Below are 24,118 nucleotides of genomic sequence, written 5' to 3' on the forward strand. Positions count from 1 at the left end.
GGTCGCTCCACACAAGCGCTGCACAAGTGCACATGCGACGCTTCGCTGACTTTACGCTAGTAGGAAAATCTAAGGCCAATTGAAGGCGGGAGAAGAGTCAGCGAGGTCAATATAGGTACTATGAAAATAAAATCAACTGAAACTTTTACCGTACAGCGCAAAACTAGGGAGCAGGAAGCATTTTTTGCGCTGGGTAAACAAGCACAGCGGTCAGCAGCACGACCGCACATCTGCAAACGCTTTTCCGTCAAAGAAATGCAATTGCTAGACGTGAGATATTGTGGAAGTTTGGGGGACGCTTACTGCAGGAGCGCTATACAACAAATAGTCACATAAAGTACTTGAAATGCTTAAAATAAATAAAAGTGTAAACTGATTATACATTATAGACCTTATATATCCAGCCCGGTCAGTGCCGGCTCGTGGCCTAGTGGTTTGAGGCGCTGGGATTACTGTTTGAAAGTCGCAGGTTTGAATCCTCGAGAGTACATGTTTTTTTTTTTTAAGTTGCTTTTTTCGTATGCGGCCGATGTTTTCTGGACTGAGTTCACCCTTTTTGGGCCGTAACGTTCACTGCTCCACGAGCGAGATCGCAGAACGTGCGCATACTGGCAATGACGCGCTAGCGAGTTCTCGTTGGCGTGCTGTTGCCACAAGCACCGACTGCTTGCGGGCAGTGGGCCCAGGCCTCAATCAGCACACCCTTGGCCTGGTGCGAACTAGCTTTTTACGAACAGACATGAGTGAGGCAAGCTCCGAATATGCGGGAAAAGCGCATGGCATTTGAGAGTCTGCGGTGACGCGGAGGGCGTTCATCCACTGCGTAGGCCTCGTCTAGTGATTTCTACGATTCCAAGCCGCCCTGGGAGGTTTATCTTAGACATTTGACAGCCGACAACATGGCAGAAGCGTGGTACGGCGATTACAGTCGAATCCCGCTACAACGAAATTGACGGGACGTGCGAAAAATTTCGTTGAAGCGAAAATTCGTTGAGGCGAAATCTGCCCCTACACACCACGGAAAGGCCAGAAAAATAGCCCCGTGCGTTTCCGCAACATTGGCAGCATAATACAATGTTTAGAAAAAGGAGTGACGCGCAATAACTCATGTTTATTCGGATAACAATCATACCAATAGTTATCTGTTTTTTCACCACCCAAAGAACGCGTTACGGAGGGGGGTGAAGATATGCAGGCGCAAAACGTATCGCTGTACAACAATGCGTGCCCACCGAGCTGATTACTTGCAGATAGCTGCTAGGCCGTGGGAAGCCCCCCTCTCGCTTGTGGCAGGAGCAGTGCCGTTATCTTATCCTCTGACAGGGCACGGCAGCTACTGACCTTGGCAGGCAAGACGCGCGCGCTTGCATTTAACATGACCGCGCGCTCGCGACTAAGATAGGATGACTAGGCTTCAAGACCAAACGCGCAAACATGATTTTCGCTCTTGGCTATGAAGAATGGTAGAAGGAAAACGGCAAGGACAGCTGCTCACAGCATACATGACGGCACCGCGCCAGCAGCCAGCGTTGCCAGATCGGAAAGGGGCTTCGGCACCAAATCCTGGCCGAAATTTCACCAGATTTCACCAGCACTAAAATATGGCTCCTATGACGTATTTCCGGCTTTTTTACCTTTTTACAGCGAAAAATGGTAAAATGTTAAATGGAAAAATGGTAAATGTTTTTGTATCATCAAAAAAAAAAGACAGCGGACAACTTCCTGATGCACCTCAATTCGATTGAATCAGCAATTCAGTTCACCATGGAAAGAGAGACAAACACAATTCCTCCTTGTTTTGATGAAGAGACAGGCAAATCAATTCAGCCTTCAAGTACGTGTTAAACCTACCCATACCGAAGCTACCTACAATTTGATTCTTACCACCTAAATTCACACGCCATCTGTATTTTCGGCTCTCGACGAACGTAAAAAGGAAGAAAAAGCCGTCATCGCGGACCCGAAGAGAAACGGCTACACCAGCAACTTTATTAGCCGCGTCAAACGCCGTTTTCACCGATCGAGAAAGTGATTCATGACAAGAGGATGGGAGTGCTGCACTGAGGGCGGCCACCAACCCAGAAATTTCCTCTCCTTCAACGCCGCCAGTCAACAACCACGGCCGCTGGATGAAAGGCTGCGCTCTCATCCAGCGGCCGTGCAACAACCCCACACAACCCTCCCCCCCACCTCCACCCCCTCCGCCGACGACAAAGCCGTGCAACAACAAAGACCAAAAAGCGCTACCCCCTTTCCTCTATGGCCACCCCACAAGTGCCACAAGCATGGAGGCATGGAGGAAAGAATACTCCAGTGCCTAGAATAACAATACTTTTCTCTTCTTTCCTCCATGGCCACAAGCCTCAATGTCGAGAAAGTGGCGCCACCTATGAACTGCAGATGAAAGACTAACAAAACGGTGTAAACTTGATTAATTCAAGTGGCAAGCCATTTCTCAACATTTTTCACCAGTTTTCACCAGATAATGTCTGGTGTAGCCGTTCCGGTACATCAACACCAGTAGCCCCCAAATTTCACCAGATTTTTCCAATCTGGTGCCGAATTTCACCATCTGGCAACGCTGCCAGCAGCGGAGCACATTCATGCAATTTCAACTGGATACGGATTGGCTGTAGCTCTGGGGCTCCGCCTTGGCGAAGCGGGCCTGCGCCTCGTGTAAAGACGGTCAGCCACATCGTTATCACCATCAAGCAATGGCGTGCGCCTATGAGTTATTTTTTGTTTTGTTTTGGGTGGCGGTGTGGTCGCAACGCGCATTTTCGGTGAAACTAAGCGTCCTGAATGTATAAAAAGTTACAGATAGCTGGCGCTATGCTTATTTTATTGTAAAATAATTGTTCAAACCCAGCCCAAATCATCGAAAATTTCGTTGAAGCGAAAGCAAGTCTGAAAAATGGTTCGTTGTGGCGAGGACTTTGTTGCATTGACTTCTATGGCTAGCTGACGGGGAATTGGAAATATTTTGTTGAAGCGGAAATTTCGTTGAAGCGGCGTTCGTTGTAGCGGGGTTCGACTGTACTGAGATATCGAGAATGGCCATCCAACAACGCCATCGGATGTCAAGCATGTTGTTTTACAGAACCGAAACTGAAACCGAAACTTGTTTGATTGCTAACCTTGGGCATCGTCCAATCACGGTGCCCCCCCCCCTCCTGACGTCACAGCCTTTAGTTGGTGCGGCTGCCGCAAACCGCGCATGGTAGTTTTTCTTCTTTCGCGCTTTGTAAAATAATTACCGATTTGTCAACCGGATAAACGATGAATAGTGTGTTAATTTGAGCCAGTCTACACAGTGCAAGCAAAAATGGGAGCTTGACAAATTCACTTCAGTGTCCCTTTAAGGGGAGGACGCGTCTTTCAACTTCAGAAAAATGACCAAAACATCGCTTTTTTGAAAGCCACATATTCGGCTTCTATGTTTCCTATTCTGTGCGTCTGCAAAGTTTTTGCGCTGAAAAGCGTCGCAAAGTGGCATAAAAAAATACTTTTGCCAGGCACGGTGACAAACTATCAGTGCAAAAGGGCGAAAAAAAACGTCAATTTTCGGAGCGCTGTATCTCCGCAACGGTGCCACCAGGCGCGGCCATTTTGATATCGTTAGATCGGCCGAGCGATCGTCTTTCCGGTTCCACTCGTCTCTTTTATCTTCGTCCATTCACAAACGTGCAAACGGCAGAAAAGAAATGACGCACAAACGAGGCTAGAAATGGATGCTGAAGCGCTATTGGCCCTCCGGTCGGGGCGCGCTAAAATGACCCCCCTGATTGGGTGTCGCGGCGGCAACGCTAGACGGCGGCTGCGTGAACTCCGTACTGCGCATTTTGAGTTCATTTTCGCTGCTTCGCTCGGCCAAGTTTCTGTTCAGTCTGTGCTATTCAACACAGACATTATCGCGATGGGAATGCCTAAGATCACGAGTGAGATTACGGGAAGATGTGCGGCTCGGTGGAGGTCATCGAACGCTTCGTGGTGCGCGTGACTGTACCGTCGCCAGACCCCGAAAAGTGACACGTGATGTGCGCGCTTGCAATAGCGGTTCGCGAAGTGAACTTTCAGTCGGAGTTGCGATGTTTACACGCTTAGTTATTGCTGTGTTTTGATTGTGGGCTCGCTAGCCTTGGGAAAGAAACGGTCGATGCCTCAAACGCTGCGGCGCGCATGGTGTAGCCGACACGCATTGGAGCATCACATGTCTGCGCAACTAGTTACTATTGAACGCCAGTAGTTGTAATTAGTGCCTGCGACATTAAATTTAATCTTAAAAGCGACCTGACCAGCCATATCAGGGATAACCAAAGTACGATATGTCGCGGTAAGTGTGCGCTGCGGTGCGCGCGAGCCGTATCGCCTTTCTTGTGCAACGTTTCCCGTGCACTTCTAGTAATCATGCAAACAGGTTTGGGTTTGGAATATAGGAATGATAATATGTTCTCTGCGTTAAAAATGTACCTTTCTGTCGCAGCATTTACCAGTGAATTTTTTAGGGGAATTATTGATACCAATGCATATAATCTATGGCTTAGGGCATACTGGCTGTGCTGCGAGAAATATTGGATGCCTTGAAAGTCAAAAGTAGTTAAAAAATGCTTTGGAGTTGTGCAGAATATTATACCAAGCTTCAAAGTGGCTCATTTGCATCCTTGTGTTATGCAAACTTTTGGCAATGAACACCTGCACGTATGAGTAATAAGTTGCTGCTCCAGGCAAGATTATAAAACAAAAGAAGCCAAGAGTCATTTTCAAATTTAAGTAAAGAAAAAGGGTGCTTCATTTGTTGCCACGGTGACCACACTGCAAAGGGAAGTTGTCCAGTGCGATACAGCCAACCAGCTAACCTACTTTGCATTGAAAGCCCATTGAAAACTATCTCCCCCTCCATTTGGTCTGCAAAATGGGCTACCGTATTTTCTCGCATATAACCCGCACCAAAAATTGAAAAAAAATCGTCCGAAAAGTGGGGGTGCGGGTTATCTGCGAATATTCTGGAAGCAGAGGTCGGCTTCACGGCAATGCACGGCCTGCCATGCAGTCCGCATCTCCATCGTCATCATCAGGTGCAAAGCCAATAAGAAGGCAACACAGGCCATAGACAGATCCCCTACATAGCGTGTTTATTCGGACTTTTCACATGCTTTGTTTGGTTTGGTCAACAGTGTCTGTTGCGGTGATTTGCGTGCGCTTTGTAGCGAAGTTGTTGGGCCCCCAACTCAGGTGTGGCCAGTTTGCACCGTTGGTCAGCCGTGTCTGGTGAGGCACCATGAGTGGGTCTCGGCGTCAATCTTTCACCGCGAAAGAGAAGCTGAAGATCATAGCTGCTGCGGAGGAAATCGCTAACAGAGCTGCTACGAGAAAGCACGACGTCGACGAGTCCTGCATTCGCGACTGGCGGAAAAAAAAAGGCCTCTCTCGAAAGTGCACACAAGGAGAAGCGAGCATTTCGCGGCCCGAAGACTGGCGCGTACCCCCTTCTTGAGACGCAGCTTGTCAAATTCATTGAGGAGCGGAGGAGTCGTGGCCACGCTGTGTCCACGAAGATGGCACAGATGGAAGCTCTGAGGTTGGCCCGGGAGATGAACATCCCACGCGAGTTTCGTGCGAGCCGTGGATGGCTCCAGCGATTCATGGCCAGGCACGGATTTTCGATGCGGCGGCGAACGACCATGTGCCAGCAGCTTCCCAACGCCTACGAGGAGAAGCTGTTGAACTATCAACGTTACGTCATCGGGCTCAGGAAGGAGCACAACTACTTGCTCTCCCAGGTGGGAAATGCCGACCAAACGCCCGTGTACTTCGAGATGCCCATGGACACCACTTTGCAGAAAAAGGGCTCGAAATCTGTGAGCGTGCTGACGGGCGGAAACACCAAGCTGCGCTGTACAGTAATGTTGTGCGCTTTGGCGGACGGCACCAAACTGCGCCCGTATGTAATCTTCAAGCGCAAAACGCTACCCAGTACCCCACTGCAACCAGGGATTGTTGTGCGGGCCGAAGATAACGGTTGGATGAATAGTGACCTCGTCGGTGACTGGCTTCGCACGATCTGGGAGAGAAGGCCAGGAGCCATGTTGGCACGGCGGTCGATGCTGGTGCTGGACTCGTTCCGAGGCCACTGCACTGACGCAGTGAAAGCGCGCCTCGCCGACAACCGCACGGACCTCGTGATCATACCCGGTGGCATGACTTCCATGCTCCAGCCACTGGACGTGTGCCTAAATAAGCCGTTCAAGGCGCACGTGAAGCGGCTGTATGCCGAATGGATGGCCGACGGCCTTTACGCCCTCACACCGACGGGACGCGTGCGGAGGCCAGACATTGCGCTGCTGTGCCAGTGGATCGTGGATGCGTGGGGGGCGATTCCGGCCGACATGGTGCGGAAAAGCTTCAAGAAGTGCGCCATCAGCAATTCTTTAGATAGCACCGAAGACGACCGCGTCTTTGAGAGCGGCGACGAAGCCTCGGATGGCAGCAGCGACAGTGGCGAGTCTGGCGATGATTGACTGAACTGACTGAACCGGAATCGGCGCTGAGAACGTTGCGGCGATCATTTCAAATAAAGTTCACCTGTAAACGAGATTGTGACTGTGCAATTGTGACTTCCTAGACCAGTTTTTTTTAGGTAAGCATGCGGGTTATACGCGAGGATTTTTTTTTTATTTTTTCGGGGAGTTCAAAGTTAGGGGTGCGGGTTATATGCGAGAAAATACGGTATGTACTGTTCACGGAGGAGCTGAAAATGATGTTTTGTGGAAAGGGAAAGGCTGTAAAAGGCACTCCAATTTAAAGGCAAGGCCTTCCAAAAGCCCCATGTTCAAAAGGACACGAAAGGCTACAACCCTGACGACTTTTGATAAGTGAAACCTATGTTGCAACTTCAAAGCTGTTTTCTCAAAACAGTTTTTTTTGCCACCTCTGTAGCTTGTACCAGAGATTTCTTTGTGACCGCTGGGTCTATTTTGATTCCGTTTCTTGCATTACCGTATAAACCGGATTATAGGACGACCCGGTATATAGGTCGACCCCCTACCTTGAGGTGGGAAAAGTTGAAAAAAAAAAAAATTCGGCACAGAAGTGCACTCACAATGTCTATATTTATTTTCGACTCCCGTCCGTCACTGCCACTCACTATGCCTGCCGAAGTCACTCGTCCGAGCTCTCAGAGTCGTCCGAGGATGACTGCTTCGCACTGTCATCTTCCATGCCATCAGGCGCGTTGCTGATGGAGCACTTCCTGAACGCTCGTGTAACCATGTCGTCGGGCAGCGACTGCCCAGAGAAGGACACCCAGCTTGACACGGTCGCAACCGGCCCGTATAGGTCTTTTGTTGTCGCCGGCTATCCACTCATTGTACAGTTCGCGGAGCCCACCTGCGCATGGCCTCCGGAGCGATCGTGAGCGAAGTTCCCGGATGAAGTCCTCCACTTTGTTCCCCAACTCGGGGTGCACCGCTTGACGTCCACGGAACGATCGGTTTCGGGGGTTGCACGTGCACAGCTTAGCTTTCTGGCTCCGCCAGTACCACACACTTTTCTCCGAAACGCCTAACTGGCGTTGCGCCGCCATATTTCCACTCTGCTCGGTGACTCAATCGCCGTCAGCTTAAACGCCGCGGTGAACTGGCGTCGACTGCCACCACTCATCTCGGAACAGAGACGTACAGAAATGTACGCACGCACGCACAATAAACGAGTAAAAGACGAAAAACTAGAGAAAAGCGAAATCAAATAAAGGCCTGATAGTGCGAGAGAGCAGTCCGACACGAATGGCGATGGCGACAGACTGCGCTTGCACATTGTTTGCCAGACAACGATTTACATTCTGCCAATGACCGCTATATAAGACGAGGGGTGACTTTTGTGCAGATTTTTTTGGAAAAAAACTCGACCTATATTCCGGTTTATACGGTACATTCCTTGATGAACAGTTCAGGTTGTGACACTCTTGGTTTTCCAGATTTGTTTTCTGTAATTTTTTTATTCAACTAGCCATTCACAGTCGACATGCCTGTTGTACATTAACCTCTAAAAAAAAATGAAAACTAAAAAACATTGTGTTGTAAAAAAAATTCTAGGACTGTCACGACCTCGTCCATTCATTTGGGAATGCAAAGCACTTCTAACAGGTTTTCTATCGTGTTTTATAAGCCGCTCAAGCTCGGTACAAGCAAAACAGAAAGAAAAATTAATAAATAAAAAAGTTTTCAGAATATTACTTTGAAATTTTTAAGGTGTTATTACAGAAGTTGCTGTGCCAATGTTCATCGAAATACACAAAGAAATAAAAAAAAGTTTATTTTGAAAGCCACATCCCCCTTTAAGGAGCCATGAAGGCAAAATACAAGTTGGGTTTATTAGAAAGACTGCTTAGTCTCGATAACAATGATATCAATCTTCGAAAAAATAATGGAGATATTAAAAAAAACGTGTGAAGCAGTCGTGACCCCCTAGCCAATTTTCCGCAACTTTTCTATGACGTCATGGAACATTGTTTGTGCGATTGGCGGCCGCCCAACTGACCTGTCGCGACGACACATAACTGGACGTCTGTAATGGGGCCTCTAGTTCCATTTGACCGCATCACTTGAATGCTAACGTGCAGTTAACGCACTGAAAGTTATGTTTTATTGTTCACCCATATAACGTCATTCTTGCTCATAACACGTCACTGTGGTGCAAAATTTGAAAGTTGTTAAATACTTCTTGCTCTTTTTTTTTTTTCGTTAAAAAGATATCTTTTGTAGCTGTAATGGAGCTGAGTGAGATACTGAATCCTAGTTCTTTCAAATTAAACGAAGTTGTATTTTCTCTTCATGGCTCCTTTAAAGCACGAGGTGTTGAACAACAAACACCCTGGCGGTGTCTCCTGATGTTTCAAAGACCCGATGATTTTGGTGGTGGCCGCGCAGTTGCAAAACACACCGGGAGTTCAGTCTACTTTATGAAGGGAGCTCGGTACTCGGGCTCAACAGTGGCTCTCGCCCTGAACATGTCAAGAAAGCATTTCTTTCATTGACGCTACTTTACTTACAGGATGATGTTGTCCAAGTGCGGGACAGGCATTGGCTAGAGCTCCGCGCATTTTTGTTCAGAGTATGGAGAAGTGCTTTACGGCAAAGCCAACTTTATTGCGAGTGTTTAGCAAGAAACAGCTGTAACTGTGTCAGCACCCAAGAGAAACAAATTTTTCTCCTACTTTTCAATTAAATTTTGTGTCACCTCTATATCGTGTGCCAAAAAGCTTCGCTGGCTGCGCACCTTCACAGGGCGGAATGGCTCATGATGGTTTTACACCCCCCCCCCCCCCCCCCCCTCAAAAAAAAAAAATTACTCATAGCATGTGAAGTCCTGTTTTTTTATGATAGGTAAGCATTTGCACACTTTTTTTTTCTACTGCCATTTCGACATTGCATTAACACCATGTATACGCTGTCAGTGAATTTTTCTAACTTTTCCTACAAGTTTTCATTTCGCCTGCAAACTGAAGTGAGCAGGTTTGAGGCAGTGTGCGACCATATGTTCAGTTACACAAGGCACATCGCTGACACTCATGCTGCTGCTGTTTGGCTGTAATGTTAATCTGAAAGCCCTCACCCTCCTATGTGGTGTTGTTATGTCCAGTCAGTTTCAATGTTTTCTTATTTGAATGCGATGATGGCTGACGCTTTGGACTATAGGAGGAGCGAGCTTCACAATGTAGGCACGATAGCGCCATGTGCCACCACCTAGTGCGTGAAAATTCTCGAGGAAAAAAAAAAAGTGCATTTGTTATGGCAGTAGCTATTGCTAACTTGTGCTCGCTCTTTTTTCTGCCTCTTGCTTTTTTCGTGCTCCTTGGGTGTTTTTGAAATCCCAGAAATTCTTTTAGTATTATTTGGCTTAAATAAACCAGGGGTTCACACTTCGTTAACCTGCCTTGCTGTTTTTTCTTTCTTTCTTTTTTGCACAGGTGATGGTGACGACATTGACGCTACAGCAGGTAGATTTCTACGAACCGGACAACTTCTGGGTGGGACCCAGAGCGGTGGGTGCACTGTTCGTTTTCCTATTTGTTCCTCCTGGTCCTTTCTGGTTTTCTCACTAAGAAATGTCCACACCAAGTCGTTGTAGTGCCCTAGTTCGAGAGGTTGGGGGGGAGGTTACTCAATTCCCAGACTGTCGGTGGGGGGGATTTCCATTTCTTGTACGCCCAGAACTTTGCCACAGTGGTAGTAATTCTGTGCTGGCCGTGGTCTGAGTTAGAGGCATTACTCATAAGTGCGAGGTTTCAGTGCACATGTGAGAGTCCAAAGTGGTTGAAACAGTGTGCCACATAGCCCAGATGTATCCGTATTAGGCTAAGCACGGTACTGTTACGGTTACTTTGTGGCGAGTTTTGGGGACTCCGCCGTAACTTTTCCCCAACATTTTCCCTAACCAAAACTTTTTCCCAAACTGTTTGGAAGCTTTTCCCTAACCGTTTTCCATAGCATAAAAATTTTCCCAAACTGTTTCATGGCCATCTGCATTTGCAACTTACTTTGTAGTGACTTTTGGGCACTCCACAAAAACTTTTCCCTAACATTTTCCCCAACCTAAACTTTTTCCCCAACTGTTTGGAAGCTTTGCCCGAGCCGTTTTCCCTAGCATAAAATTTTTCCCAAACTGTTTCGTGGCTGCTTGCATTCGCAACCTGTACAAACGAGGCTGTGCGAGCGCTTTCAGAGTTTGCTGGGAGGACTGTCGGCGTGACTTGTGTTGGCACCCGTTCCTTGAACACCTGGCAGGCTGACTTGGTTCATCTCGGGGCCAAGTTTACGCCGTGCATGAGGAGGGACCGGCGCATTCACGACAGCATAGCCAAGGACCGGCGGAAAGAGCGGAACACGGCCTGCTGTGTTCGCAACGACCGGTCGGGGTGCGTGCAAACTTCGCGCGACAAGTGCTCGGTGAGTTCGACTCAACGCAGTCTCTCTGCTCGAACTTTTTTTGCTGGTTTTTGAAGTGCGGAGGGTTTTTGCAACTTGCGAGTGCCAGTTCATTCAGGCTTTGGGGGATGGAACAATGAAACTTCTTGTCTTTTTGTCTCTTGTACGATTTCTACGTGTTTGAAGGCATTACCGTCGAGTTGTTTTGTGACGTTGCAGCTTCATTAAAAGCTTTCTTTCTTGCTAACGATTGAGGGAAAGGGAAAAGGCATTGAGGGGGTAGGAAGCTGTCCGTTCGGCTTATTTTTAGGCATCCAGCATATGTGGTTATCTGGGCAAAAGATGTCATGTCCTCTTTCCTTCTTTTTTTTTTTTTGTTTATGAAACTGGCACCTGCAATTATTTAAGGAATACTATTGTACACATGCTCAGGAGCCAGGCACAAAGGTCAAAGAGAGAAGGTCATATTCTCTGGGATCCTTTTATTTTTGTTTCTTAACGTTTCTGTCTGCTTAGTGTACATTGACGAAGCAGCCTACTAAACTGTGCTTGAACGATTTATCTTTTTGCACGACTTTTAGTGTCAGTAGCTGTGCCATAACTTAAGTGGAAAACTGGGGACCCAAAGAAGATTTCTGATGTCCATTGTATAACCGAGATCAAGAACTTGCAGAAAGTACGTAAACAAACTATATTTCGGTGTATCACATCAAGTTCCAGGCTGGCTATCTTACAGTAGTTGGGGCAGCATCTCTCAGTGGTGGGAGTTATGGTAGTTTAAGCTGATATCTAATTACTTTTTCTTCCTGCTGTCGGCAAAATTTAGTTTGTCTGGCTGTGTAATACCAACTGTTGCTTTGGGTCGCAAGCAACTAGAGGCTTTCATGTGTAAGTTAGTGTGCAAAAGCAATCTTCTTTCATTTTTTCCCCTTAATTTACCCGTAAGCAGATATCAAAAATTAGTCTGAAGAAAAGTGAAGAAGCTGTCTCGGTGTGCGACTTGTTTTTTCTCAATGTTGGTGCTTTGTGTTCCCAACTCACTCTCTCTTTCTCTCTGTCTTTTTCCTCCTCTCCATCCTCGTCCCTTTTTGTCCCGTCTCTTGCCATCCCTCTCACCTCTCCCCATGCTCCTGCCGCTCGTACAACACTCTCGCTGCTCCTTTAGACACGAGGAATTATGGCCGGGGTAGGCAAAAACTTTTCTCTCCATCTCTCTCCCTCGCATGTACCATTGCTGCTTCGCGTGCTGGTGAAGAAATGCACAGATATTTTTTATCTTTGCCGAGGAGACTAAAAGGTGATAATGGCTCCATTGGTAATAGCTCTGATAGCTCTATTGGTGATAGCTCTAATAGCCATTATAGAGCTATTATAAGCCTCTATAAGCCATTATAACTCAATAGCTATAATGGCTTCCATTATGTCAGCATCATGATAAGGTGCACGTGCAGTAGTTTTGCTTACAGGAATATTGATTGCACAACTGAGAAATTCACTTAACGTAAACCAGTTTATGACAAGCTGTACAAAAAAAAAATTAGGGCAATAACAAAAGACAGCTATGTCTTGGGATATTCTAATATTGCTGTTCACTTAGCCATGGTTCCCTGACACATAATCTAAATGATAAGGAAAAAATTATCTTTGAAAGGTGTACGGGAGGAATATCTGTGCGCTCCTTTGTGCATTTCGTCGCTTTTGATCACTTAGAAGCTGCCTGTTGTACAACTGCTTGCCACTAAACCTAACTGGCTTCTTTGTGGATGTGCCTCAACTTGTAAACGTGTACTACATCTGCTTTTTCACCCGCTTAACCCTCTACCTCATTGTAACATTGCCTTGCATGCTAACTTGTGTGCTTTGGTGGCGTTGTTTGTTAGTAGTTTGCAGCGGAGTGTTGTAGCTCAAAGCACCGCATAACGCTTTGCAGGGATTAAACACTGGAAACAGCCGAGAAATATACCCTGTGTACACATAATAATAGTCCATTTGAAATGCGTTAATAACCTAGATACTAAGTCATTGATAAAACACCTTTGTGTGATTGCTTTATTGGTGTTGTTTTAGGTCGTGCTTTGTAACTAGAAAAAAACTCCTATGTTAACTACTTGTTGAGCTTGCATATTGAGGCAAGTTGGTTTTAATGTTGGTAAATGAAGTCAAAATAAGTTGCTTATGACAAAGGCAGCATGGCATTTGTTGCTGACCTTTTGTTTAGGATTGAGGACTTTTTTTCCTTTTTGGTGATGTGTGTATTCCAACGAATTTATATTTTTATCTCTTGTACCTTTATTTATTTATTTATTCGCTGGCCACCCGACCACTTCTTTCCTTTGACCTTTCTGTTTGGTTCCCGGCTGTTCAGCGCATGAATCAACTCTCTCTAAGGGATTTGGTTCGTTTTCATGTTTTGTTACCTCGTTTACTGACCCACAAGTTGCGTCTGGTGTGTAATTAACGGCAAGTAATCGAAGTGTGTGCTGGCCATGATTGTCCTCTCGCACGGCTGACTGGCTGTGCATGGCTTATGACGCCAGAATGCCATCTAAGAGTTGGCTTTTGGCTTTTGAAGCTCATCTGCCGTACCATGTTTGACATGATGTCCCTGATGTCAGCGTGAACGTTTTGCATTATGGCAGCGAGTAAAACTTTCTTGTGATGAAAGTGCTATAGCAAACTGATAAATAAGGTACTCGCTATTTTTTCGTGCTATAGCTGCAGTAGGTGTTGAGTGGTGATTGTGACAGAGTACTTTTAGTTCCTCTACAAAAAATAGTCACAATTCCGTTTTAGCGCATTGTCAGTTATGGGAGGGTTTTTCTGAAGATATCGGAGGTCCGAGGTTCTGGCTTTGCGGTCAGGTTTGTTGATAAAGCTCAAAACTTACCCTTACCAGTCATTTTGCCTCTAAAGGTCTCTTGAAATGTGCATTAATGCCATTTTTTTTAAGCTGCCTGAAAATGCTTAAAAGTCGTGCCAAATTTAGTGACACGATGGAAAAAGAGAAGGCTGGGAATGGGTCCAATATTCTTTTTAAATTAAATGCTCCTGGTCTGCCCATTATACATTATTGAAGATTTTGTGAAAGCTGGAACCAGGACTCTTATGTCTCATCAATCAATAGTTGCAGTCAGCTCTGAAACATTAATTTCTTTTGCCGGCACTGCGAATCTCTTAGAACTGCAATTCTTAATTTGTATTTTATCCACATGCGAGTTCCAATTGCAGATTCTTTCACTTAAAAATCGCAAGCCCATACAAAAGAGGTGTTCCTGCATGTCAACCTTGTGCATTGAAAAAGTTCATTTCGTGCAGTGTGAGCGCATGTTGCAAGGTCCCAATCTTCGCTTCTTTTTTTTTAGTTGCTCGCAATAGGTGCAAATAGTTTGCGGATATGTATTCTGGAGGCTTTGGAGGGTGGAGCCACTTGATTTTTTCCCCTCCGAACACAGGAGGTGATCTCGACATGGAGGAAGTGGAACGTCAGCCAGCCGGGACCGCCCCGCTGGGTTGCTGACCCCTCGGCCGTCGGTCAGGACCGGGGCATGACCCAGCGGCGCCTCTCCGGCTCGGTCTGCGGTCAGGACCCCAGGTCAGGACCCCTGCAGGCTTGCTTGTTATTATTTTAATGCTACAGAGCGCAGGGACGTTACAAATTTCTCACAAGATGTTTTTTTTTTTCTCATTCTCGCCTGAGATTACTCAAATACCGTATTTTCACGCGTATAACCCGCCCCTACATATAACCCGCACCCCCACTTTCAGTCGACGAATGAAAAAAAAATATCCCCACGTATTGCCCGCATATTTTATACATAAAAGGATGGACCAGAGCTACTACTCAAGCAACATTACACATTTGTTTATGCAAAAGAACTTGCCTAGCTGACTACGTAACTAGATGACTTGCCACATACATTTTTTCAGGTTGAGCTGTGTGTTATTGTGGAGCTGTGTGTGCAAAATAAGCACTGTCAATTGGATAACAGTGTATTAGTCACTATTACTGCTGTAGGAGCACCGCGGCCCAACGTGCATTGCGCTGAAGCTGCACCAAAGGGAATACCTCGCATATAATCCGCACCTCTACTTCACCCCTGAAATTTTTGCATTTCTGGTGCGGGTTATACGCGCAAAAATATGGCATTTAACCCAAAAGGCGAGACGACCATTGACATTCTTGCTCGCTGTCCGGCAACTCGAACATATCTCTGCCTCTGTCTCTTACACCAGGTTGTTTCCTTTTTGGAACGGAATTGTTAAGAACGTAGAGTGTAACGGCAGGTGACAGGTGTTTCTGACGACATCTGACGACGTCGTTTCTGGCGGCATCCCTTGTCCTTCCCTAGGTACTGCGAGGAGCCCGCGTCGGTGTTTCCCTTCGAGTGGCCCGACGACATCACCAAGTGGCCCGTGTGCCGGCGGTCGCACGCCAGCCGCAAGGTGCCCGACGCGCACATGTCATGCGAGGTGGTCGGCCGGCCCTGCTGCATCGGCGTGTACGGCGAGTGCCACATCACCACCCGCGACTACTGCGACTTCGTCAAGGGGTTCTTCCACGAGGAGGCCGCCCTCTGCTCACAGGTGGGTCCTCTTCCTCCTTGGCCCCACTCTCCTCTGTCCTCCTCCTCCTCACTGCAAGCCTCTCGTTTCGGGACTCTCCGCAGGTGTCCTGCCTGAACGACGTGTGCGGCATGATTCCGTTCGTCAACCCTGAAGTGCCTGACCAGTTCTACCGGTTGTGGACTTCGCTGTTCCTTCATGCAGGGTGGGTGTACCCGCGGTGTGGCTTCAGACTTCGTCTCTTTGCTGACTTCCTTCTGCTTTCACTACAACTTTCTTCCTTCCCTTATATCTTTCTTTTGATTAGTGTGCGGGTATTTTACTCTTTTCACTCGGCGGTAACAGTACGTTTGAGGAGCTTGCCACTGTTGCCCGTACCACAGTTTAGGCAAAGAACGTTGAACCAAGAAGAGAAGAAAACAAAGTTTCACACCCTGTGGAGTCCTTGAGAGGCTGTCTACAGTAGGTGCAGTGTTACAGCATTTTGTATTACTTCTTCTTTTTCTTTTTTTTCCCTCTCTTTGGCAGACATGTTGCTGATGGACCTTGTATTGTGAACTGCATGGTTCCCAGGCGCAAGGGAAGTTGTAACGGAGGTGTCCTCCCTCCCCCTCTCCCTCCCCTGTCTCCTGCAGGATCTTCCACCTGTCGATAACTGTGATAGTGCAGCTGTTTGTAATGCGTGACCTGGAGAAGCTGGCGGGACCTGTGCGCACGGCGGTCATCTACATGTGCTCCGGGGTGGCTGGGAACCTGGCCAGTGCCATATTCGTGCCCTACAGGGCCGAGGTACGTCCATCGCCACACCGCCCTTGCCCCTATCGATCAAAGCCAGGCTGCTGGGCACATTGGGAATCGGGATACTGATTAGGCCTAACATCCTCATACTGAATAGGCATGATATGCAAGCGTTAGAAAGCTTTGTACCTCGAGTACACTTGCTTCTAGTGAGAAGTGTGATGTTGGTAATACTTTCATGATTGTCTTACAACCAAAGACGTTGTTCTTTTTCTTAGAACCATGGAGAGAGTGGGGGAAGCTGCTAGTTTTCTTTCAACTGTGGTGTTGCACAGAAAACTAGTCTCCTGTTCAACTTTCATCCACAATGTCTGCACAAGATGTTCCCAAGATGAAGCTGTTGTTGCCACGTGCAGTGCAGGCTGGGTTGAAATTGTGAAGGGGTGCTAGCCTTTCCAGCTTTCTTTCAAGGTTAGTGGTGCGCAAAGAGTGTACTGCTTGTACAGCTGCCCTCCCCAAGGTCTCTGCAAGATCTTCCGAATATATGCAGACAACGTTTATAAGACCCCGATGCCTGCGTAAGATGACCGCAAGATGTGTCGTTGCTGCTGCATGCAGTGCAGGTTGGGTTAGAATTGAGAAGGAGTGCCAGCCTCTTTTTAAGGGTAGTGGTGTCAACAACAAGAGTACCGCTGAACAGCTTCCCTCTCCAAGATATCCATGAGACCTACTCAAAGTAAATCTACTCAATAATTCTAGAGGACATCTCAAAGATGTCTCGTCTGCAACATGCACTCCAGGTGGGGTTAGAATTGTGAGGGGACAAGGATGCTAGCCTTTCCAGCGTTATGGTGTAAAAAGAGAGTAAGATCTCTGTGAGATCTACTCAACATAATGAGATCAACTCAATATTTCTAGAGGACACCTACAAGATGTGCCCTCCGCGTTGCACACTGCATGTGAGGTTAGAATTATGGAGGGACGGGGGTGCTAGCCTTCTTTTAATGATGGTGGAATGCAAAGAGTGTTACGCTTGTACAGCTTCCCCCCCATAAGATTTCTAGAGGACATCTTCTACAAGACGCCTCACCACATCACTGTGCAGGTGGGGCCTGCGGGGTCGCAGTTTGGCCTGCTGGCCTGCCTGTTTGTGGAGGTGATCCACTGCTGGCAGATGCTGAAGCGGCCCAGCGGGGCGCTGCTCAAGCTGGGCGCGGGCGCGGCCGTGCTCTTCTTGCTGGGCCTGCTGCCGTGGGTGGACAACTACGCACACGTGTTCGGCTTTGTGTTCGGCTTCCTGATGTCGTACGCGCTGCTGCCCTACGTGTCGTTTGGCAGCTACGACCGGACGGCGAAGGTGGCCCTCATCTGGGCCTGCCTCATTGTGTCCGTGGCCCTGTTTGTCGGGCTCGTGCTGCTCTTCTACGTGCACCCCATCTACGAGTGCTCCTTCTGCCACTACCTGAACTGCCTGCCGCTCACGCGAGACCTCTGCGACAGCCACCGCATCAACATCACGCGCCAGGACACGTGATCGCCGCCTATGCTGCCATGAACTGCCTCTGTGAAAGAAGAGCGGAGGGGAGAGTACGCCACCCTGAGGCGCACCGAGCACCTCCCCCACCGCCTGTGTGGAAGAGCGCGGGGCAGAGTACGCCACCTTGAGGCACTCCGTGCCGTGGATGTGACGCTGGGCGATTGCACCGAGGGGAACTTTTGTAGCTTGCCCCGTTGTGCAAGGTTGGGTGCAGCAATATGGCGTGTGCTGTTCGACATTGCGTTGTTGGACGAGTGGAGCGGAAGCTACAATAAGCATGGCTGACAATGCGTGGGTTACGCTGCCTCCCTTGCGGCTCGAGTTCCGTTTGCTTGGATGGGTTGTGGTGAAAAAATCCACAGCATTGCCGACGACAGGCGAGAGGAAAGTAGGGAAAAGTTTGTTCGGAATGGAGGTGGTGTTTACATGCGTACCTGTCTGCGCGAAATGCTGAATTGTGTCTGTGCTGTTGAAAAGTGCAAGTTTTATGACAACTAGGCAAACAGGAGTATTATTGGAATTCAGAAATGTGGGGTTTTAGAAGAAAAAAGAAAACGAGCTGTGTGGGTCGCAGATCTGTACACAGTTGCCTTGTCAATTTTCAGTGCAACAGGGGGCGCAAGTCATGAACCATTTACGAAGGTTATGAAGGCCAGACACCATTGTTCAATGCAAAGTGGTTGAGGGGAAGAAGCGGTCACAAGCTTCAGCATGGTGTCGATGCATTGTTGTGCGAGATTGTTGGAGTACGCGAGGGAAACAATTATTCACGCAGTGTGTTCAGTATTTTGACGTCAGTGAGAGATGCCGCAGTGTTGCGAACGTTCGCAGTGCTGCGGTTGCCGCTAGCATCTGCGACCGTCGACCGACAGGGTTGCATTGTGCTGCGGGCATTCCATGCCACCGGGACTGGCGGATGACTGGCAGTGGTGATTTGTGAAGTTGCTGTTGTTTACGTGACGTGGCGATCCCGCGGAGTTGGTGATGTGTTTCGGTGACGTTTCTTGTGGCTTTGCCCTCTTTTAGAGACTGTTACGAACCCAGTTAAGGAATGGATACCGGTCATGTGGAACGATTGCCCCCCTTTTGTGGGTAGGAAGGTAGGGTCGGGGAAACTGATAGACTTGAGCCTGACGTTGTGAAGACGATGATGCAACTCGTCTTCCAAAAAACGCCATCCATCAGTTATTGGGTGGAAAAGCAAAGCCGTGGCACGCGTAAGAAGAGAAATGCGGAAAGAAACGGACTTGTTACGTCGGTGCGGTACCTTTTTTTGCAGTGAAATGCCTGTAGGATTGTGTTCACGGATTGCCGAGAGGAGCAGTTAGACTCCTCTTCGGGTTTTTTTATTTGTCGTGTGGTTGTGCGAGTCATTTTGCTGAGGGAAATGCAGTGCTTGGGTGTAACGCAGACTTCCGCAGTATGGTACCCTCTCCACTCCTGTCTTTTTTTTTTTTTTTTTACCCCGAACCTGAATGCTCGAAAATGTGGCGAGATGTCGGTTGTCATTTTGTGCTCGCTATGGGAGTGCGTGTGACTGATATTCTCCCGAGATGGCATCGCATCCATTGCATAATATAGCGCAAAGGTGGTGGAATAATCGAGCGGTTGTTTACTTTACTATGCATTATATTTTCTATTTAAAGTAATGAAAGCTCGTTATTATTTTTCCTGCTTTAAATCCAATTCCCTGTAAAAAACACACCATGGGGGCTGCGGGTACTTTAATAATTATGTCGTTTTTACGGGAAGTTAAGTCAAAAATTAGGTCACAGCAAGTGGATTGCTTTACTTTTACTCTTAGCAACACTTTTTTTAGAGTTTAGTTGCAATAGTGGTTATTTAGTTCAAGTTGCCATTTTTTAGATATACGTAGTTCAAGTTGCCATTTTTTAGATGTTTATTTAGAAGCACCTTTTTTTGCTTTGTCTAGTCAAAAGTGCAACGATGACCTTGTGGTGTCCCAAATAACCGGCCAGTTGTCGTTCCTATGCATACTTTTTTGCGTTAAGCTCCATCAGTTGCGTCTTTGGTGGCCGGTTGAACTTTTAGGCCAACAAGAGCGTTCATTTTTATAGCCACAAGTGCATATTGTCATGATTTCCTGATCCTTAGTTTCTTCCCTTTAATTCTAACTCGATATCGGGTAAACTGGTAAGTCAGGTAAATGTGCTCCATTGGTTTGTTTTGTTGATTCTACCTCAGCATTGAAGTCGCATTGTTCAGAGCAAACTTGTGCACTCTACCACAATCAAGGGGCCGTGCATCAACCGAAAACATTGTTTTTGTTGATTCTACCTCAGGATTGAAGTCGCATTGTTCAGAGCAAACTCTTGTGCACTCTACCACAATCAAGGGGCCGTGCATCAACCGAAAACATTGTGAACCTGTTTGTTCTGAACTCTGATATTTTTAACTATTGCTTATATCGAACAGTCTGAACATTGTGTTGAATTTTTTTTTTTTGTACGCAGTCTGCATTTTGTGTTATGAGGTGTCAAATTATGTTGAACAAGTTTTCGATCCTCTTCAAGTTCTATATACCTGGATTTGACTGGGCTTGGTTGCAGAAGGCTTGGAAAGTAGAGGCTTTAATCTTGTTTCCTGCGTCTGGCTTCAAATGTGCTTTAAGTTTTCAATTCTTGTATTCGTAAGTTATAGGTGTACCAAAGACAGTAGTTCTTCAATGCAATATTTTTAAAAAATTTTTTCAACGACACGTTTGAAACCTGTTTTTTTCGCAAGTTAAAGTTTTCGTAACCTCAGTGGCAATTTTGTCCTGGCCTTATGAAAAGTTTTGTCTAAGGGTTGATTACCTAATTATGTAGCACAAGAATAAGCATTGGTAAGCTTAGGTATGGCAGGGTGTGAATGCTAAACGACCTTTTTGGGCAGACCAGTCTGTCATCTAGAACAATGGTTGGATGTTCTTACTGACACAACATGTTTTATTTTTAATAAGAACTCAACAGAATGCTTCTTCTCAATTTCCTCTCTTTTTATGTGACGTCTATTTCAATGTTGATAAGTTCCAAGCAGCAATTTTTTTTTATTTTGCAGAAATTGCTGATGCATCATTAATGTTAGCATTCATGAATGTGGAGGGCTACAACAACCACTCTTGTTTATTTGCTTTCACGATTTGTGATGTCACAAGTTTACAACGAAAAATGGCTGATGCCTATTCTTACGTTTTCTTTTCTTTTTCATTTACAAGTTTATCAAAGCACTTCTTGCCTGTACTGTCCTCTTTACAGCAGACTATTTTTTCCCCTTATCTTTGCTTGTTATAACGAGTTAAGCATATAAAAGAAATGATATTTTCCACGCGGCCATTATGTTTTGTGTAACACAGAAATCAGTTCACCTTTGATGGTGCCACCTCTTCTATCCGATAATGATTGCATATAGGGACGTCATTGCTGTGACGGTACTGTCCTGTGTTGCAACTTGTGTAAAACTTTTTTATGTGATGTGAATATTGAAAAATTTGTTGAAGGTGCGTATTCCGTATACGCACTCGGAATGAAACCTTGCTGGTGATTATCCCTAAAACCGTCGTGCTCGCATAACACCAACCGGCAGTATTCTTTCATAGTTGGCATTCCGCAAACGTACTCTAATCGCAGCCCAGTTCTTGAACTCCACCCAACATTTGGTTGTCCCCGCGTGACTGAAAAATCCACGGCAGTGTTGTTATCACTCGACGCTGGGGGAACGGAATGTGTGAACGTGACGGCGTTGCAAGTGTCTACTGTTTACGTTGCCCCAGACCTTTCCTGTTCCACCCTTGTGAAGACGTTGTTTGTAAGGCTGCAAGAGAAAGCGTGCTTGTTTCTCGTTTTCAGTCCCTCGGACGAACGGGGGGGAGGGAGCTGTATAAATCGTGTACACAGTGTATATAGCGACCGACCCAACTAACCAAAGCAAGAGGAACCACCACCCGTCACTGACCCCCCCCCCCCCCAACCATTTACCCTCCAAACCAGGGCACACCAGAAAGAAGCAACGGCGTGCCAAGCAAGCAACACGGCGAGTGCGTTGGCGAGTGTTTTTTTACCTTTGTATACGGCGGCAAGGGAGCGTGTTGCACTTGTTGTCTGCCATGTGTGAACTGCACCGACGGCTCTGCATGTTTTCTTTTTCTCCTCCTGGGTTTTCCCCTGCCGACGTGGCCGGAGAAAATCACAACTGCTGCAGGTGACAAAAGAAAATGTGAAGTACCCACTCTCCCCCAGGAACCGCCTCTCTCTCTCCTGAGAAATGTTTCTCGGTTGTAATAAATATATTTTAATAAATGCACACGATTGAAAGCAGCACTGCTGATTGATGGCTCTTGTGTCAGTCATTGATTGTGGGGTTACCGGAAGTGTTGGGAGTTGTGTCAAACTCGTTGCGCATGGGGAGCTGGTTTTGGTCGCACTAAGAGTGCACGCTTGTGAATATTGAATTCTAAAAATGTTGGGGGGTTAATTCCTTTTTTTAAATGAATTGGTGCAAACAAAGAATGTGGCGAAGAGCGCACTCAAAAGTACTGATGGAGAATTTTTCTCCTGCATTGCAACTCGGCAGCCAAGGTGCGTGCTGGTAGGGTTGTTCAGGATTAACAACCCTACCAGGACGCACCCGGGCTGCCGAGTTGCAATGCAGGAGAGAAATTCTCCATTAGTACTTTTGAGTGTGCCCTTCGCCACATTCTTTGTTTGCACCAATTCATTTAAAAAAAGGAATTAACCCAACATTTTTAGAATTCAATATACACAAGCGTGCACTCTTAGTGCGACTAAGAGTGCACGCTTGTGTATATTGAATTCTAAAAATGTTGGGTTAATTCCTTTTTTTAAATGAATTGGTGCAAACAAAGAATGTGGCGAAGGGCACACTCAAAAGTACTGATGGAGAATTTCTCTCCTGCATTGCAACTCGGCAGCCAGGGTGCGTCCTGGTAGGGTTGTTAAATGCATGCACACAACTGCTTCTGGGCTGAAACGGTGAAGAGAAATTCTTTGAAATAAGCAGTCTTTATGTGGTCCACAAACTTTTGCTTATGACTGTACATACAGAAAAAAAAAAAGCTACTTCCTTGGAGTTGGCCATATACCACCTTGCAGCATGAAATCCCCCTCCACAAGAACCTACCAGCAGTCCTGGCCCACAAACTTTTGCTCATGACTGTACATACAGAAAAAAAAATTCTTTCGTGGAGTTGGCCATATACTACCTTGCAGCGTGAAATCCCCCTCCACAAGAATCTACTAACTAGTGCCACAAGTGAGGCCCATAAGAAACACCTTTGACAGCCTTCAGAGCTTACCTGCCTTAGTTGGTACACTACTGTGGAGGGTTAAAGGAGCTGAATTAAGTTAAGGGACTTGTGATGTACATATAGACTGATTTTTCACTGCAGCAGCCACACTTGTATAGTGCTCCATGATAAAGGAGTATGCTAACTCCTTGACGGAGCACTCACCTGTAACTGGAAGATATGATAATCCTAGGGGAGAGCATTGCAAGAATGTCATGGCCAGGTAAGGTCAGCAGAGGTTTCTTGAAATTCACCTGTACTAATGATATTATTCGTGCTGCGACATCGTTCCTGCAGGGAAAAGCTGCTTTTCCCCATTGAATACACTGGCCTTGTGCTGGGGTGCTGAACCTCTTGGCTTACTCTGCGCTCTCAAGAAGGCAAGTGCAAAAGCATAGTGCAGAACAAGAGACAGTGCCGGGAGAAAAATGGTCACTGAAGTCGTGAAGGTTACCGCAGTCTTTGGGATAGACTCGTTCTGCTAAATTTCTTTTAAGTAACGCGTTCTCAATCAATCAGATACTGGCAGAACTCTTGAAAACAGCTACTGCTTGGTGTACAATGCTGCCACCACAGATTTACCGATTGCTTCGAGTTCTCTTGCATTTCCCAGATTTGAGGCTTAAAATGCCATTGCAATTCTTGAACCACGGCACATACCACAGAAAGAGGCTCAAAGTGAACTTAAGCCACCTGGTTTTCTCCCACTTTTTTATAAATATGGCAGCCATGATGCAAGAATGAATTGGCAAACAAGGCTCCATTCACCTCAACTGTTCCGCCTTGGCAGGCTTGTGCTAGAATCGGTGATAAAGCTTTTGGCTGTAGTCGAGATCACCCACACCACAGAGCAAAATTTGAGCTATAGCTACCCATTACAGCTTCAATGACGTTTGATCGTGCAAAATTGACCCGTGCGCAACAACATGCTATACTCGCGGTATGCTCACAGAACCAGGTGAAGATTGCAATGTAAGTCCTTTCTTCTCTTTAATCCATACCGAAAAAAATAAAGTTCAAAAGGACGTAGAATAGGGCTAGTTGGTGATGTTT

General features: G+C 46.7%; 1 protein-coding gene across 3 annotated transcripts in view; it reads left to right on the forward strand.

The window, feature by feature from the left end:
• Positions 1-22,086, forward strand: part of Rho-5 (rhomboid-5) — a 56,261-nt gene extending 34,175 nt beyond the window's left edge. For 2 of the 3 annotated variants that reach the window (XM_077670840.1, XM_077670841.1), the window contains exons 9-16: positions 9,965-10,039; positions 10,782-10,943; positions 12,088-12,108; positions 14,375-14,514; positions 15,272-15,506; positions 15,590-15,690; positions 16,121-16,274; positions 17,329-22,086. In XM_077670840.1, coding sequence (XP_077526966.1) covers positions 9,965-10,039; positions 10,782-10,943; positions 12,088-12,108; positions 14,375-14,514; positions 15,272-15,506; positions 15,590-15,690; positions 16,121-16,274; positions 17,329-17,757 — 1,317 coding nt within the window. In that variant the 3' untranslated portion in view covers positions 17,758-22,086. The remainder of the gene's footprint in view (positions 1-9,964; positions 10,040-10,781; positions 10,944-12,087; positions 12,109-14,374; positions 14,515-15,271; positions 15,507-15,589; positions 15,691-16,120; positions 16,275-17,328) is intronic. The other variant, XM_077670842.1, reaches the window with a different exon arrangement.
• Positions 22,087-24,118: the final 2,032 nt, after the last annotated feature.

Source organism: Haemaphysalis longicornis, unplaced genomic scaffold (assembly GCF_048455015.1).
Source record: "Haemaphysalis longicornis isolate Haplotype H1 unplaced genomic scaffold, Haemaphysalis longicornis Haplotype H1 scaffold_5, whole genome shotgun sequence".
In the NCBI taxonomy this organism is placed as follows: domain Eukaryota; kingdom Metazoa; phylum Arthropoda; class Arachnida; order Ixodida; family Ixodidae; genus Haemaphysalis; species Haemaphysalis longicornis.